General features: G+C 35.7%; 1 protein-coding gene across 2 annotated transcripts; it reads left to right on the top strand.

The window, feature by feature from the left end:
* Nucleotides 1–14: 14 nt before the first annotated feature.
* Nucleotides 15–17,989, top strand: LOC117339090. Of its 2 annotated transcripts, none has more exons than XM_033900474.1 (6): nt 15–66; nt 15,648–15,978; nt 16,293–16,340; nt 16,630–16,677; nt 17,049–17,096; nt 17,834–17,989. In XM_033900474.1, the coding sequence occupies exons 2-6, from the start codon at nt 15,753–15,755 to the stop codon at nt 17,947–17,949; spliced, it is 486 nt and encodes a 161-aa protein (XP_033756365.1). In that variant the 5' UTR covers nt 15–66; nt 15,648–15,752; the 3' UTR covers nt 17,950–17,989. The 2 variants fall into 2 exon arrangements, with proteins under 2 accessions (XP_033756365.1, XP_033756360.1); XM_033900469.1 differs by lacking the exon at nt 15–66 and adding an exon at nt 1,679–1,739.
* Nucleotides 17,990–18,242: the final 253 nt, after the last annotated feature.

Genomic DNA, 18,242 nt, shown 5'->3' with positions numbered 1-18,242 from the left:
ATACCTATTTATATACACACAATCGGGGAACCCCCTAACAGCCAGACCTATCTCAACAGTCTACAGGTAAGTACTGATCGTCTGACCAGTTTAAGTACTATACATGTTCATCAACACCATTATTATGTTATATATTGTTTCACATAACATTTGTGTATTTTAAAATCTCAATATTATGTATATATGTAAACAGTTTAGTTTATGTTTTATTTATTTCAAGGCGGAAGTATATGTTATTAATCTTCCATGTTAAGATTTTCTAAATTTTATATCATATATAAACATGGTTTCTCTTGATATGCATATGCTTTTACTATATAAATTTGGATGTTGTATGTTTAGGGACAAAGTATCTTAGGGGACAGGGTTTTTCACTACCAAGCCTCAGATAGATTATTTCACTAACAACCAGTGTTTTAGGGGACAGATTATTCCGCTAACAATCAGTGTTTTAGGCAACAGATTTCCCCCCCAACAGTCAGTGTTTAAGGCGACAAATGATTCCACTATATTCAATAATCAACCAGTGTTTTAGTGGACAGATTATTCCACTAACAGTCAGTGTTTAAGGCGACAGATTATTCAACCAACAACCAGTGTTTTAGGAGACAGATGATTCCACCGACAGTCAGTGTTTTAGGCGACAGATTATTTCACTAACATTCAGTGTTTAAGGCGACAGATTATTCCACAAACAGTCAGTGTTTAAGGCGACAGATTATTCCACTAACAGTCAGTATTTAAGGCGACAGATTATTTCACTAACAGTCAGTGTTTTATGAGACAGATTATTCCACTAACAGTCTAACAGTCAGTGTTTTTCAGGGACAAATTATTCCACTAACAGTTACCGGTTATGGAAGCAGATTATTCCGCTAAAAGTCTAGTTTTAGGGGACAGATTGCTCAACTTACAAGCCATTTTAATAGTAATACGGCCCTATGTATGACCAAGAATAGTAGGACCGATTGATCGTTTTATTAATGAAACGAGCAGAGGCTTTCTGAAAATAAAATCAGTTGCTGTAACATAGATATATATACAGTTATTTTATTCAATTTATTCACGTTGTCAGAGCGTGAGATTCTGTAACTGCATCGTGCAATTGACCACTGTATATTACATCTGGCTTGTCGTAAGACAAAGTGATTCTGAGAAAAAGGAAAAAAAAAAAATCTAAAAATCCTATTGCTGGCGTTTTTTTTTATCTATCGAAAAAATAGAACAATTGAAAGCTTTTAATCTCGGTCAATACCAGGATCTCAGTAATTGATAAATAAAAACAAAGTATAAAGTTACAGAAAGAAAAAAACCGAATTTACATCAGGATTCACATTAAACAGTTTTTTGTAAGCTTCAAAAACTAGGGCAATTATATTTATACTACCCACCTTTCATATTGGTATCACCCCGTTCACAACCTGACCAAAATTCATCGGACGATACTATGTACAAAACAGGGGTAATCAGGTATTTCATATCCGATGGACTGTGGTTCAGAAACAGGTAAGCAACACAAAGAGTGTAAGTACATATATAACTTCTCATTGATAACTAATATCAGAATAGTCATGATGTTCATGGCGGACGTTTCTGTTTTGTGATTTGAAAGTTAATCCTGCACTGTAAGTCAGCCATGTTATTACGCGGTTGGCCTTTACCTTTAACATCCCATACCTATTTATATACACACAATCGGGGAACCCCCTAACAGCCAGACCTATCTCAACAGTCTACAGGTAAGTACTGATCGTCTGACCAGTTTAAGTACTATACATGTTCATCAACACCATTATTATGTTATATATTGTTTCACATAACATTTGTGTATTTTAAAATCTCAATATTATGTATATATGTTAACAGTTTAGTTTATGTTTTATTTATTTCAAGGCGGAAGTATGCATTATTAATCTTCCTTGTTAAGCTTTTCTAAATTTCTATACCATCTATAAACATGTTTTCTCTTGATATGCATATGCTTTTAATATATAAATTTGGATGTTGTATATTTAGGGACAAAGTATCTTAGGGGACAGGGTTTTTCACTACCAAGCCTCAGATAGATTATTTCACTAACAGTAAGTGTTTTAGGGGACAGATTATTCCGCTAACAATCAGTGTTTTAGGCAACAGATTTCCCCCCCCAACAGTCAGTGTTTAAGGCGACAAATGATTCCACTATATTCAATAATCAACCAGTGTTTTAGTGGACAGATTATTCCACTAACAGTCAGTGTTTAAGGCGACAGATTATTCAACCAACAACCAGTGTTTTAGGAGACAGATGATTCCACCGACAGTCAGTGTTTTAGGCGACAGATTATTTCACTAACATTCAGTGTTTAAGGCGACAGATTATTCCACAAACAGTCAGTGTTTAAGGCGACAGATTATTCCACTAACAGTCAGTGTTTAAGGCGACAGATTATTTCACTAACAGTCAGTGTTTTATGAGACAGATTATTCCACTAACAGTCTAACAGTCAGTGTTTTTCAGGGACAGATTATTCCACTAACAGTTACCGGTTATGGAAGCAGATTATTCCGCTAAAAGTCTAGTTTTAGGGGACAGATTGCTCAACTTACAAGCCATTTTAATAGTAATACGGCCCTATGTATGACCAAGAATAGTAGGACCGATTGATCGTTTTATTAATGAAACGAGCAGAGGCTTTCTGAAAATAAAATCAGTTGCTGTAACATAGATATATATACAGTTATTTTATTCAATTTATTCACGTTGTCAGAGCGTGAGATTCTGTAACTGCATCGTGCAATTGACCACTGTATATTACATCTGGCTTGTCGTAAGACAAAGTGATTCTGAGAAAAGGAAACACATCTATAAACTTAGTATTCTGATATACATGCATATGAATAGAGCCAAAACCTGAGGTTGTGAGAAGATATTTTATTTACATTAGTTGAAACTTGCTTGTAACACGCATTTTCATTAGCTTAAACATTTATATATTAGCCCATAATGTATAAATAGACCTTGCTTTTGAATGGCTGATATAGCGACATAATAATTTCTAAGAGAAAATAATTCATCAGAAAAAAGGTAGATTTTTTAAAGGGATTGTGTGTAGTACATTAAATACACATGGTGACGCGGACAATTGACGGTGTAGCGAGCTTGGGTGTATATATCGCACTACTTTAAAAAGGGATTATGACAGTGCTGTTTGTCAACGTAATTACTATTGGATATTAATTAAGACGGGTTTTACAGTAACAATAGTCAGGTATGTTTAATGTCATTTATTAACAAACCGAAACAAAAACTGATATTTCCCGTGCCCCAAATTGTGAACAATTTACCGAGATAACACATTTTGTTTGAAAAGGTAAATAATGTTTTCAACTTCGGAATAACCGGTACATTTTACATAGGTTTTATAATATCGGGACAAACATTTTACTTCAAGATTACCTAGTTTTTCGAATTATCCGAGTTCGAGATATCCGATTATATTTTTATTACAAAGAAGGATTTCGGCCGGGATCGGAGTAATACTTCGAGTTAAACGGGGTCTCCGAATTATCCGAGTTCGAGATATCCGTTTTTTTTCATTACAAAGAAGGATTTCGGCCGGTACCGGAGTAATACTTCGAGTAAAACAAGGTATTCGAGTTATCCGAGTTCGAGTTAACGAATATATATATATATATTATGTTATGGAGCTTTTCAGTTCATTTCCACTCTATTTATCGTGTGTTTTATATAGCTCTTTAACATAAAAACATATTCAAGCCAATCTTTAAATATCAATCATATCCTATCATAATAAAAACACATTGTTTGACAACAGTACGATTCTCAGCCCAGTTATATAATTGTCGTATTAAAATGTTCAATATAATACCCCACTAGCCCTAGCCATATATAAATACATGTAATATTACTTGATAAGGTTAAGAAGAGTCTATAAAAGGATGTATTGAATTTACCTTTTTATTGCGACAAGTAATACATGTACTATCAGTCGACGGCCAATATAAAACTTAACTACCTCCTGAATGCTGTAAAAAAAATCAATTTTGATGATTGTTGAAGTACTTATGTCACGTTTCTGGGTTAGATGAGTTAGTCATCAAAACTTAATTCAATTCAGCAACATAAAATATAGCATTTTAAAGTTCCCAGTTAAAATGTAGATACAGAGTAAATATTTATATATCAAAGGGAACGTGGACTGTAAACGCTATCGGACACCAGGAAGTATCAAATAGGGCTTCTATGACGTAAGATACACGGCTGGATTTTGTTTTGATTCGTGAAAGCAGGCTTGATCTGTATTGGTTTTTACTGCGTAAATTATTAATTCATTATCACTAACCTGCATTTATATATATATTTAAAAAGTGCTGCTTATCTTTATCAATAATTTTACTCTATGGTAAGAACACTTCCTCTTCTACATTGTTACATATATTTAAGCTGACAAATATTTCTGAACTTGAGCTCGAGATTTTCACACTTTTGGCCCCTAAGATGACTGACGAACCAGCTGGATGATTCCGGTTTTACTGTGGTGTACTGGAATTAACACTGTAGTGTACTAGAGTTAACACTGTAGTGTACTGGAGTTAACATTGTAGTGTACTGGAGTTAACACTGTAGTACACTGGAGTTAACACTGTAGTGTACTGGAGTTAACATTGTAGTGTACTGGAGTTAACACTGTAGTACACTGGAGTTAACACTGTACTGTACTGGAGTTAACATTGTAGTGCAGTTGAGTTAACACTGTAGTGTACTGGAGTTAACATTGTAGTGCAGTTGAGTTAACACTGTAGTGTACTGGAGTTAACATTGTAGTGCAGTTGAGTTAACACTGTAGTGTACCGGAGTTAATACTGTAGTGTACTGGAGTTAACACTGTAGTGTACTGGAGTTAACACTGTACTGTACTGGAGTTAACATTGTAGTGCAGTTGAGTTAACACTGTAGTGTACTGGAGTTAATACTGTAGTGTACTGGAGTTAACACTGTAGTGTACTGGAGTTAACACTGTACTGTACTGGAGTTAACATTGTAGTGTACTGTAGTTAACAATCTAGTGCAGTTGAGTTAACACTGTAGTGTACTGGAGTTAACAATCTAGTGAGGTGGAGTTAACACTGTAGTGTACTGTAGTTAACAATCTAGTGAGGTGGAGTTAACACTGTAGTGTACTGTAGTTAACAATCTAGTGAGGTGGAGTTAACACTGTAGTGTACTGGAGTTAACATTGTAGTGAGGTGGAGTTAACACTGTAGTGTATTAGAGTTAACATTATTGTATTAGAGTTAACACTGTAGTGTACTGGAGCTAACGCTGTAGTGTACTGGAGTTAACACTGTAATACACTGGAGTTAACACTGCAATACACTAGAGTTAACACTGTAGTACACTGGAGTTAACACTGTAGTACACTAGAGTTAACACTGTAGTGTACTGGAGTTAACACTGTAATACACTGGAGTTAACACTGCAATACACTAGAGTTAACACTGTAGTACACTGGAGTTAACACTGTAGTACACTGGAGTTAACACAGAGTATTACAGATAACACTGTAGTGTACTGGAGTTAACACTGTAGTGTACTGGAGTTAACACAGATTATTAGAGTTAACACTGTAGTGTACTGGAGTTTACACTGTAGTACACTAGAATTAACACTGTAGTACACTGGAGTTAACACTGTATTGTACTGGAGTTAACACTAGTGCACTGGAGTTAACACTGTAGTGTATTAGAGTTAACACTGTAGTGTATTAGAGTTAACACTGTAGTGTACTGGAGTTAACATTGTAGTGTATTAGAATTAACACTGTAGTGTACTGGAGTTAACACTGTAGTACACTGGAGTTAACACTGTAATGTACTAGAGTTAACACTGTAGTGTATTAGAGTTAACACTGTAGTGTACTGGAGTTAACACTGTAGTGTATTAGAATTAACACTGTAGTGTACTGGAGTTAACACTGTAGTGTACTGGAGTTAACACTGTAGTGTATTAGAGTTAACACTGTAGTGTATTAGAGTTAACACTGTAGTGTATAGACAGACAGACAGACAGACAGACTTTCTTTATTTCCTCTTTTCAGAGATTTACAATATCTTGTCTTTTACATTTCTATTACAAATTTACAGTGTTTAAGTGATTAGATTCGTATATGAAATCAAAAGGCTCTTTTCATTCAGTTAAAGAAGAGTGTTCATTTGCATAATCAGCGATGGAATCAAGTCAGCAATGTTGATCATCATCGCAGCCCACCTATCTTGTTCCAGGGGAATATCCTGTACGCTACCCAGCACACTGTATTACACTGGAGTTAACACTGTAGTACACTGGAGTTAACACTGTAGTGTACTGGAGTTAACACTGTAGTGTATTAGAGTTAACACTGTAGTGTACTGGAGTTAACACTGTAGTGTACTGGAGTTAACACTGTAGTGCACTGGAGTTAACACTGTAGTGTACTGGAGTTAACATTGTAGTGTACTGGAGTTAACACTGTAGTGTACTGGACTTAACACTGTAGTGTACTGGAGCTAACACAGAGTATAAAAGTTAACACTGTAGTGTACTGGAGTTAACACTGTAGTGCACTGGAGTTAACACTGTAGTGTACTGGACTTAACACTGTAGTACACTGGAGCTAACACAGAGTATAAAAGTTAACACTGTAGTGTATTAGAGTTAACACTGTAGTGTATTAGAGTTAACACTGTAGTGTATTAGCGTTAACACTGTAGTGTATAAGAGTTAACACTGTAGTGTATTAGAGTTAACACTGTAGTGTACTGGAGTTAACACTGTAGTGTACTGGAGTTAACACTGTAGTGTATTAGAGTTAACACTGTAGTGTACTGGAGTTAACACTGTAGTGTACTGGAGTTAACACTGTAGTACACTGGAGTTAACACTGTAGTACACTGGAGTTAACACTGTAGTGTACTGGACTTAACACTGTAGTACACTGGAGCTAACACAGAGTATTAGAGTTAACACTATAGTGTACTGGAGTTAACACTGTAGTGTATTAGAGTTAACACTGTAGTGTACTGGAGTTAACACTGTAGTGTACTGGAGTTAACACTGTAGTGTATTAGAGTTAACACTGTAGTGTACTGGAGTTAACACTGTAGTGTACTGGAGTTAACACTGTAGTGTATTAGAGTTAACACTGTAGTGTACTGGAGTTAACACTGTAGTGTACTGGAGTTAACACTGTAGTGCACTGGAGTTAACACTGTAGTGTACTGGAGTTAACACTGTAGTGCACTGGAGTTAACACTGTAGTGTACTGGAGTTAACATTGTAGTGTATTAGAATTAACACTGTAGTGTACTGGAGTTAACACTGTAGTACACTGGAGTTAACACTGTAATGTACTAGAGTTAACACTGTAGTGTATTAGAGTTAACACTGTAGTGTACTGTAGTTAACACTGTAGTGTATTAGAATTAACACTGTAGTGCACTGGAGTTAACACAGAGTATTAGAGTTAACACTGTAGTGTATTAGAGTTAACACTGTAGTGCACTGGAGTTAACACAGAGTATTAGAGTTAACACTGTAGTACACTGGAGTTAACACTGTAATGTACTAGAGTTAACACTGTAGTGTATTAGAGTTAACACTGTAGTGTACTGTAGTTAACACTGTAGTGTATTAGAATTAACACTGTAGTGTACTGGAGTTAACACTGTAGTGTACTGGAGTTAACACTGTAGTGTATTAGAGTTAACACTGTAGTGTATTAGAGTTAACACTGTAGTGTATTAGAGTTAACACTGTAGTGCACTGGAGTTAACACTGTAGTGTATTAGAGTTAACACTGTAGTGCACTGGTGTTAACACAGATTATTAGAGTAAACACTGAAGTACACTGGAGTTAACACTGTAGTGCACTGGAGTTAACACAGAGTATTAGAGTTAACACTGTAGTGTATTAGAGTTAACACTGTAGTGCACTGGAGTTAACACAGAGTAGTGTATTAGAGTTAACACTGTAGTTTATTAGAGTTAACACTGTAGTGCACTGGAGTTAACACTGTAGTGTATTAGAGTTAACACTGTAGTGCACTGGAGTTAACACTGTAGTGTACTGGAGTTAATATTGTAGTGTATTAGAATTAACACTGTAGTGTACTGGAGTTAACACTGTAGTACACCTGAGTTAACACTGTAATGTATTAGAGTTAACACTGTAGTGTATTAGAGGTAACATTGTAGTGTATTAGAGTTAACATTTAGTGTATTAGAGTTAACACTTTAGTGTACTGGAGTTAACACAGATTATTAGAGTTAACACTGTAGTGTACTGGAGTTTACACTGTAGTGTACTGGAGTTAACACTGTAGTGTACTGGAGTAAACACTGTAGTGTACTGGAGTTAACACTGTAGTGTACTGGAGTTAACACTGTAGTGTACTGGAGTAAACACTGTAGTGCACTGGAGTAAACACTGTAGTGTATTAGAGTTAACACTGTAGTACACTGGAGTTAACACTGTAGTGTACTGGAGTTAACACTGTAGTGTACTGGAGTTAACATTGTAGTACACTAGAGTTAACACTGTAGTACACTGGAGTTAACACTGTAGTACACTGGAGTTAACACTGTAGTGCACTGGAGTAAACACTGTAGTGTACTGGAGTTAACACTGTAGTGTACTGGAGTTAACACTGTAGTGTATTAGAGTTAACACTGTAGTGTACTGGAGCTAACACAGAGTATTAGAGTTAACACTATAGTGTACTGGAGTTAACACTGTAGTGTATTAGAGTTAACACTGTAGTGTACTGGAGTTAACAGTGTAGTGTACTGGAGTTAACACTGTAGTGTATTAGAGTTAACACTGTAGTGTACTGGAGTAAACACTGTAGTGCAGTGGAGTTAACACAGAGTATTAGAGTTAACACTGTAGTACACTGGAGTTAACACTGTAGTGTACTGGAGTTAACACTGTAGTGTACTGGAGTTAACACTGTAGTGTATTAGAGTTAACACTGTAGTGTACTGGAGTTAACACTGTAGTATACTGGAGTTAACATTGTAGTGTACTGGAGTTAACACTGAAGTGCGCTGGAGTTAACACTGTAGTGTATTAGAGTTAACACTGTAGTGTATTAGAGTTAACACTGTAGTGCACTGGAGTTAACACAGAGTATTAGAGTAAACACTGAAGTACACTGGAGTTAATGCTGTAGTGTACTGGAGTTTAAACACTGTAGTGTACTGGAGTTAACACTGTAGTGTATTAGAGTTAACACTGTAGTGTACTGGAGTTAACAGTGTAGTGTACTGGAGTTAACACTGTAGTGTATTAGAGTTAACACTGTAGTGTACTGGAGCTAACACAGAGTATTAGAGTTAACACTATAGTGTACTGGAGTTAACACTGTAGTGTATTAAAGTTAACACTGTAGTGTATTGGAGTTAACAGTGTAGTGTACTGGAGTTAACACTGTAGTGCACTGGAGTTAACACAGAGTATTAGAGTTAACACTGTAGTGTACTGGAGTTAACACTGTAGTGTATTAGAGTTAACACTGTAGTACACTGGAGTTAACACTGTAGTGTACTGGAGTTAACACTGTAGTGTACTGGAGTTAACACTGTAGTGTATTAGAGTTAACACTGTAGTGTATTAGAGTTAACACTGTAGTGTATTAGAGTTAACACCGTAGTGTATTAGAGTTAACACTGTAGTGTATTAGAGTTAACACTGTAGTGTACTGGAGTTAACACTGAAGTACACTGGAGTTAACACTGTAGTGCGCTGGAGTTAACACTGTAGTGTATTAGAGTTAACACTGTAGTGTATTAGAGTTAACACTGTAGTGCACTGGAGTTAACACAGAGTATTAGAGTAAACACTGAAGTACACTGGAGTTAATGCTGTAGTGTACTGGAGTTAACACTGTAGTGTACTGGAGTCAACACTGTAGTGTATTAGAGTTAACACTGTAGTGTACTGGAGTTAACAGTGTAGTGTACTGGAGATAACACTGTAGTGTATTAGAGTTAACACTGTAGTGTACTGGAGCTAACACAGAGTTTTAGAGTTAACACTATAGTGTACTGGAGTTAACACTGTAGTGTATTAGAGTTAACACTGTAGTGTACTGGAGTTAACAGTGTAGTGTACTGGAGTTAACACTGTAGTGTATTAAAGTTAACACTGTAGTGTACTGGAGTAAACACTGTAGTGCACTGGAGTTAACACAGAGTATTAGAGTTAACACTGTAGTACACTGGAGTTAACACTGTAGTGTACTGGAGTTAACACTGTAGTGTACTGGAGTTAACACTGTAGTGTATTAGAGTTAACACTGTAGTGTACTGGAGTTAACACTGTAGTATACTGGAGTTAACATTGTAGTGTACTGGAGTTAACACTGAAGTACACTGGAGTTAACACTGTAGTGCGCTGGAGTTAACACTGTAGTGTATTAAAGTTAACACTGTAGTGTATTAGAGTTAACACTGTAGTGCACTGGAGTTAACACAGAGTATTAGAGTAAACACTGAAGTACACTGGAGTTAATGCTGTAGTGTACTGGAGTTAACACTGTAGTGTACTGGAGTTAACACTGTAGTGTATTAGAGTTAACACTGTAGTGTACTGGAGTTAACAGTGTAGTGTACTGGAGTTAACACTGTAGTGTATTAGAGTTAACACTGTAGTGTACTGGAGCTAACACAGAGTATTAGAGTTAACACTATAGTGTACTGGAGTTAACACTGTAGTGTATTAGAGTTAACACTGTAGTGTACTGGAGTTAACAGTGTAGTGTACTGGAGTTAACACTGTAGTGTATTAGAGTTAACACTGTAGTGTACTGGAGTAAACACTGTAGTGCACTGGAGTTAACACAGAGTATTAGAGTTAACACTGTAGTACACTGGAGTTAACACTGTAGTGTACTGGAGTTAACACTGTAGTGTACTGGAGTTAACACTGTAGTGCACTGGAGTTAACACAGAGTATTACAGTAAACACTGAAGTACACTGGAGTTAACACTGTAGTGTACTGGAGTTAACACTGTAGTGTACTGGAGTAAACACTGTAGTGTACTGGAGTTAACACTGTAGTGTACTGGAGTTAACACTGTAGTGTACTGGAGTTAACACTGTAGTGTACTGGAGTTAACACTGTAGTGTACTGGAGTTAACACTGTAGTGTACTGGAGTTAACACTGTAGTGTACTGGAGTTAACATTGTAGTACACTAGAGTTAACACTGTAGTACACTGGAGTTAACACTGTAGTACACTGGAGTTAACACTGTAGTGCACTGGAGTAAACACTGTAGTGTACTGGAGTTAACACTGTAGTGTACTGGAGTTAACACTGTAGTGTATTAGAGTTAACACTGTAGTGTATTAGAGTTAACACTGTAGTGTATTAGAGTTAACACCGTAGTGTATTAGAGTTAACACTGTAGTGTATTAGAGTTAACACTGTAGTGTACTGGAGTTAACACTGTAGTATACTGGAATTAACATTGTAGTGTACTGGAGTTAACACTGAAGTACACTGGAGTTAACACTGTAGTGCGCTGGAGTTAACACTGTAGTGTATTAGAGTTAACACTGTAGTGTATTAGAGTTAACACTGTAGTGCACTGGAGTTAACACAGAGTATTAGAGTAAACACTGAAGTACACTGGAGTTAATGCTGTAGTGTACTGGAGTTAACACTGTAGTGTACTGGAGTCAACACTGTAGTGTATTAGAGTTAACACTGTAGTGTACTGGAGTTAACAGTGTAGTGTACTGGAGTAGTGTACTGGAGTTAACACTGTAGTGTATTAGAGTTAACACTGTAGTGTACTGGAGCTAACACAGAGTTTTAGAGTTAACACTATAGTGTACTGGAGTTAACACTGTAGTGTATTAGAGTTAACACTGTAGTGTACTGGAGTTAACAGTGTAGTGTACTGGAGTTAACACTGTAGTGTATTAAAGTTAACACTGTAGTGTACTGGAGTAAACACTGTAGTGCACTGGAGTTAACACAGAGTATTAGAGTTAACACTGTAGTACACTGGAGTTAACACTGTAGTGTACTGGAGTTAACACTGTAGTGTACTGGAGTTAACACTGTAGTGTATTAGAGTTAACACTGTAGTGTACTGGAGTTAACACTGTAGTATACTGGAGTTAACATTGTAGTGTACTGGAGTTAACACTGAAGTACACTGGAGTTAACACTGTAGTGCGCTGGAGTTAACACTGTAGTGTATTAAAGTTAACACTGTAGTGTATTAGAGTTAACACTGTAGTGCACTGGAGTTAACACAGAGTATTAGAGTAAACACTGAAGTACACTGGAGTTAATGCTGTAGTGTACTGGAGTTAACACTGTAGTGTACTGGAGTTAACACTGTAGTGTATTAGAGTTAACACTGTAGTGTACTGGAGTTAACAGTGTAGTGTACTGGAGTTAACACTGTAGTGTATTAGAGTTAACACTGTAGTGTACTGGAGCTAACACAGAGTATTAGAGTTAACACTATAGTGTACTGGAGTTAACACTGTAGTGTATTAGAGTTAACACTGTAGTGTACTGGAGTTAACAGTGTAGTGTACTGGAGTTAACACTGTAGTGTATTAGAGTTAACACTGTAGTGTACTGGAGTAAACACTGTAGTGCACTGGAGTTAACACAGAGTATTAGAGTTAACACTGTAGTACACTGGAGTTAACACTGTAGTGTACTGGAGTTAACACTGTAGTGTACTGGAGTTAACACTGTAGTGCACTGGAGTTAACACAGAGTATTACAGTAAACACTGAAGTACACTGGAGTTAACACTGTAGTGTACTGGAGTTAACACTGTAGTGTACTGGAGTAAACACTGTAGTGTACTGGAGTTAACACTGTAGTGTACTGGAGTTAACACTGTAGTGTACTGGAGTTAACACTGTAGTGTACTGGAGTTAACACTGTAGTGTACTGGAGTTAACACTGTAGTGTACTGGAGTTAACACTGTAGTGTACTGGAGTTAACACTGTAGTGTACTGGAGTTAACACTGTAGTGTATAAGAGTTAACACTGTAGTGTATTAGAGTTAACACTGTAGTGTACTGGAGTTAGCACTGTAGTGTACTGGAGTTAACATTGTAGTACACTAGAGTTAACACTGTAGTACACTGGAGTTAACACTGTAGTACACTGGAGTTAACACTGTAGTGCACTGGAGTAAACACTGTAGTGTACTGGAGTTAACACTGTAGTACACTGGAGTTAACACTGTAGTGTACTGGAGTAAACACTGTAGTGTATTAGAGTTAACACTGTAGTGTACTGGAGTTAACACTGTAGTGTATTAGAGTTAACACTGTAGTGTATTAGAGTTAACACTGTAGTACACTGGAGTTAACACTGTAGTGTACTGGAGTAAACACTGTAGTGTATTAGAGTTAACACTGTAGTGTACTGGAGTTAACACTGTAGTGTATTAGAGTTAACACTGTAGTACACTGGAGTGTACACTGTAGTACACTGGAGTTAACACTGTAGTGCACTGGAGTAAACACTGTAGTGTACTGGAGTTAACACTGTAGTGTACTGGAGTTAACACTGTAGTGTACTGGAGTAAACACTGTAGTGCACTGGAGTTAACACAGAGTATTAGAGTTAACACTGTAGTGTACTGGAGTTAACACTGTAGTGTATTAGAGTTAACACTGTAGTGTATTAGAGTTAACACCGTAGTGTATTAGAGTTAAGACTGTAGTGTATTAGAGTTAACACTGTAGTGTATTAGAGTTTACACTGTAGTGTATTAGAGTTAACATTGTAGTACACTGGAGTTAACACTGTAGTGTACTGGAGTTAACACTGTAGTGTATTAGAGTTAACACTGTAGTGCACTGGAGTTAACACTGTAGTGTACTGGAGTTAACACTGTAGTGTATTAGAGTTAACACTGTAGTGTATTAGAGTTAACACCGTAGTGTATTAGAGTTAACATTGTAGTACACTGGAGTTAACACTGTAGTGTTCTGGAGTTAACACTGTAGTGTATTAGAGTTAACACTGTAGTGCACTGGAGTTAACACTGTAGTGTATTAGAGTTAACACTGTAGTGTATTAGAGTTAACACTGTAGTGCACTGGAGTTAACACTGTAGTGTATTAGAGTTAACACTGTAGTGCACTGGAGTTAACACTGTAGTGTATTAGAGTTCACACTAAATTACAATGGAGTTAGCACCATGATATTATTATATTTTTCGGCATAGCCGTCTAATTTTGTTTTGGCCCCGGATTTGACGCGACAGGTGGCGTTCTGGTCAAGATGAAGTATGTGATTGGTCAATGTAGCGGTCAATGCAAAATGCAGATATACAGTTAAAAACGAAACAAAGTTAAAGGGACCTCACGGTAAACCAATATTTATTTTGTATTTTTTATCATATTATTGGGTATATCTTTTAAAAAAATAACCTTCTGAACAATAACCATTCGAATTCGATGATGTAGGCCTATGTACATAAAAACATCAATTATCAATTATTAAAAGGTTATCACAATTCGCTGATCAACAATCTGAATATGCAAAAATTTTGTGACATATACGATAAACGCATGCACACAACAAACTGAAACACATGGAAACAAAAATGGCTTCCAATGTGAATCGACTGCGGTTGAAAACGAGAACAGCTTCCGCAGTGAAGAGAATAATAGGAAAATGGGTCAGACACAATCCTAGAATTAAACTTGGGAAGCAGTACACTAGACTGTAAAAGTTCGAACATGAAAACAGCAGTAATACGGACGCCGCTCGTATTCTGCTTGATTGTTTGATAGTAGGTCATGACAATCTCGGTAATATTTACACAAACTCGGTAAGATTTCCACAAACTCGATAAGATTTCAACAAACTCTGTAATAGTTCCACAAACTCGGTAATATTTATACAGTCTGTACCAGTACATCGCTACTGTTACTATACTATATGAACAATGTTTACACTTATTTACACATAAATATGTGTGCCGTAATATATACAGAACGTGTTATTTAACATTTAAACCACTGTATGATATCGTTATCCAACTAACCCAGATGGAATATAGATATCGCCTTGTAAACTATCATGTGTTTGTGCTGCCACGATTTCAAAACAATCACGTAATGATTTAAAATAATTTCCGCGCTAAATTTAGAGGGGGATTCCCAGCTTAATCGAGTGGTCAAGCTGGACATAGGGATTGACTGTGAACATTGGGACAGCACAGAAACATAACTGGAAAGGAACAAAACGCGTACATTCAGTGAAAATTGCGACGTTTTTACCGTGATGTCCCTTTTAAATTGAATGCAAGCTGAATAAGTGGATGCATCTATTCAAATGACACATTTGCAGTCGTATTATCACCAACAATGATTCAAACTGATATAATTTTGTTATCCGTGCGCATGCGCATGCGCATTTATTAATTACAATGTAGTTCGTTAACTTATTTCACCAGTAGTTTTATATTATAACCACCAGCATTAAAACTATGCCATTTATCTTTTTTAAAGATATTTCTTGTTTTATATAAAATATGCAAATACTTTAAGAATCCTTTAAAAAAACGTGCAATCATAACAATATTATGTTCTGTACGTGTGTTGTAGGGTTCCTGATATCCCAGTCATATAACTGTGTTAAAGGAAGACGAAATAGCGAATAACTTCAAAGACAATCCCATGAGGACAAGATAGGGCTAGTAATCAGGAAAGATGGCAGAAGAACATGAAGATATCACAAAGCTTTGTGATTTGTTGGACCAAGTTAAAACTCAAATTAAGAGAGTGGAAAATGAGCTAGGATACTGCGAAAACCATAGAGAGTATCATTTTTGGGAGAAGTTGTCAAGTAAATCCGAAAAAATGGAATTAGTGAAAACTTCTTTGGATGCCCTTATCTTAAAGACGAATCCCCAGCAAAGAGAGCGAAGAGGAAGGAGTGAGTTTTCTAAATTACTTCAGCATTTTATTTCTTAATCTAGGATTATTGTAATCCATAACTTTTTTTTGAATTATCAAAAAATTCTTCACAACATATAAAACTGTCAAATAAAACAATTCTCTTGTGTCAGTTTCAAGAAGTTTCATTGTTATATGAGTTACCAACTTTCAACCAGTTTCGTATTCAAAGATTTTTTTTATTTATTTATTCTAATTATTTTTTTTTTATATTTTTTTTGAGGTAAGACAAATAGGTTGTATGTTCTCTGTATTATGATACAATAATAATATTTCTGTTTTTACTACTTTCAGTCAATGCTGAAACGAACAATGATAGCGGCTATAGTTCAGCACCTATAGGTATATTTATTGTTATAGATATTAATTTATTTTCTTAGTCTTTCATTAGAAATTAAATAGATATGGACGTGCGTAAAGATACTTATTAAAGAGCGAAGCGTACCCAAGTGTATGTGGAATGTATTAGTGACATATTTTTAAACAATTAAGCGACTTCTTTTGCTTAATGATAAAACCGAAATGAAATAATTAAAATTAAATACATTCGAATGCAAGGAACTGCTAACAAACCTTTTAATTTTCAATCACATCTGCAAAAAGGTTAATAAACAACATATATACATTATAGAGAGGAGAAACGCCGTGGCTGTAAGAGAAGAAGACATGCCAGCACCAGGTAACATATATTGTATATAAATGAAGTAAATGTTCTACCTTGTATTTCTAGATCTGTCTTTGCGCATCACCAAAACATATAAAAGTGTATTCAGATATAAACTTAATTTTCCCATATTAATAACCTGACATTCTTATTGGAATTTCAAACTTCGGCTATAGTTTCAATGACGAGTCTTAGAAGGATGAAACATTTGTATAGGGCAATTTCATATTCATTATTTACAAATACGCGAAAATTAATCGTTCACGAAAATAAGTTAATTTAGCGTTTTTACTAATCTCTAACAAATGTCATATTTAATTTAACTTTTTGGATGGCTTTTTTAAAACAATCTTTTCAACACAACCTTTCATTTCTTGCATATACAGAGAGGAATTCTCTTGATGCTTCGATTGGAAATCGCAGGGCTTCGTCAGGTAAGCATTTAATATGTACCTGTAATTCACCGGTTAACGCAGCAAGGTAAAACTGGACGAAATTCCTGTCTCGCTATTCAAACAAGGAGGTCGAAAAAATATAATATGCAGAAACATTGATCATGATATAACTGCAGTGATAAAGCATGCAGTTGTTTGGACACCGTTTTCATTTTCAAGGTGATCAATGGCTACACTTTATTCCTCCTTTTGAGTAATTATTTCCGTCATTATAACGTCAATTGTAGTTATTTATTTCGTTGATATTATTATAAAAATCATTGTCATCTTACAGAATAGAAAATCTAGAAGTATGTTTATTTTGTGCTGCCAAATTTCAAAATCACGATAAAATAAACAATTTAGAAAAAGAGTAAGAGAAAAAAATGCATTTAACATAAAACCAACTCATTACAATTTATTTTTGTTACAGAAAGTGATGGTTTTGTGTTTTTTGTTACATAAAGTCATTGTTTTGTTTTGTTTAGTTTTTGTAACAAAAAGCCATTGTTTTTTTTTGTTACAGAAAGTCATTGTTTTTTTGTTAAAGAAAGGCATCATTCTGTGTTGTTTTTGTTACAGAAAGTCATTGTTCTGTGCTGTTTTTGTTACAGAAATTCATTGCTTTTTTGTTACAGAAAGTCATTGTTCTGTGTTGTTTTTGTTACAGAAATTCATTGTTTTGTTGTTGTTGTTGTTACAGAAATTCATTGTTTTTTTGTTTTATTTTGTTACAGGAAGTCATTGTGCTGAATGCCTCCAGCAGATTAAATCTCCAACTCAAGTTACAGAAGGACAAGTGAGAATATCAACTGAAAACGAGGATCTCTCAGAATCTCAGAGCTCTGCATGATACCAATGCACAAGGTGGATGATTGCCGCACCTGAAAAAACCCGGATTTGGGAATTACCTGTTCTTGTGATGAAATATGTGATGAAAACAATGGATTATTACAATTTCAAGGTGTAGTACCCGTACGTGTACTTAACACATATTATAGACAATGTGTTGTACCTACTGAACACCTGTTACAGACAATGTGTTGTAAGTACTGAACACTTATTACAGACAGGAAACGTGTTGTATGTACCGGTCAACTATCAGTACATTTATCCCTTTGATCAATGATAAATGAGGATATTATT

Source organism: Pecten maximus, chromosome 1, assembly GCF_902652985.1.
Source record: "Pecten maximus chromosome 1, xPecMax1.1, whole genome shotgun sequence".
Lineage (NCBI taxonomy): Eukaryota > Metazoa > Mollusca > Bivalvia > Pectinida > Pectinidae > Pecten > Pecten maximus.
This window is presented reverse-complemented; position numbering and strand designations above follow the sequence as displayed.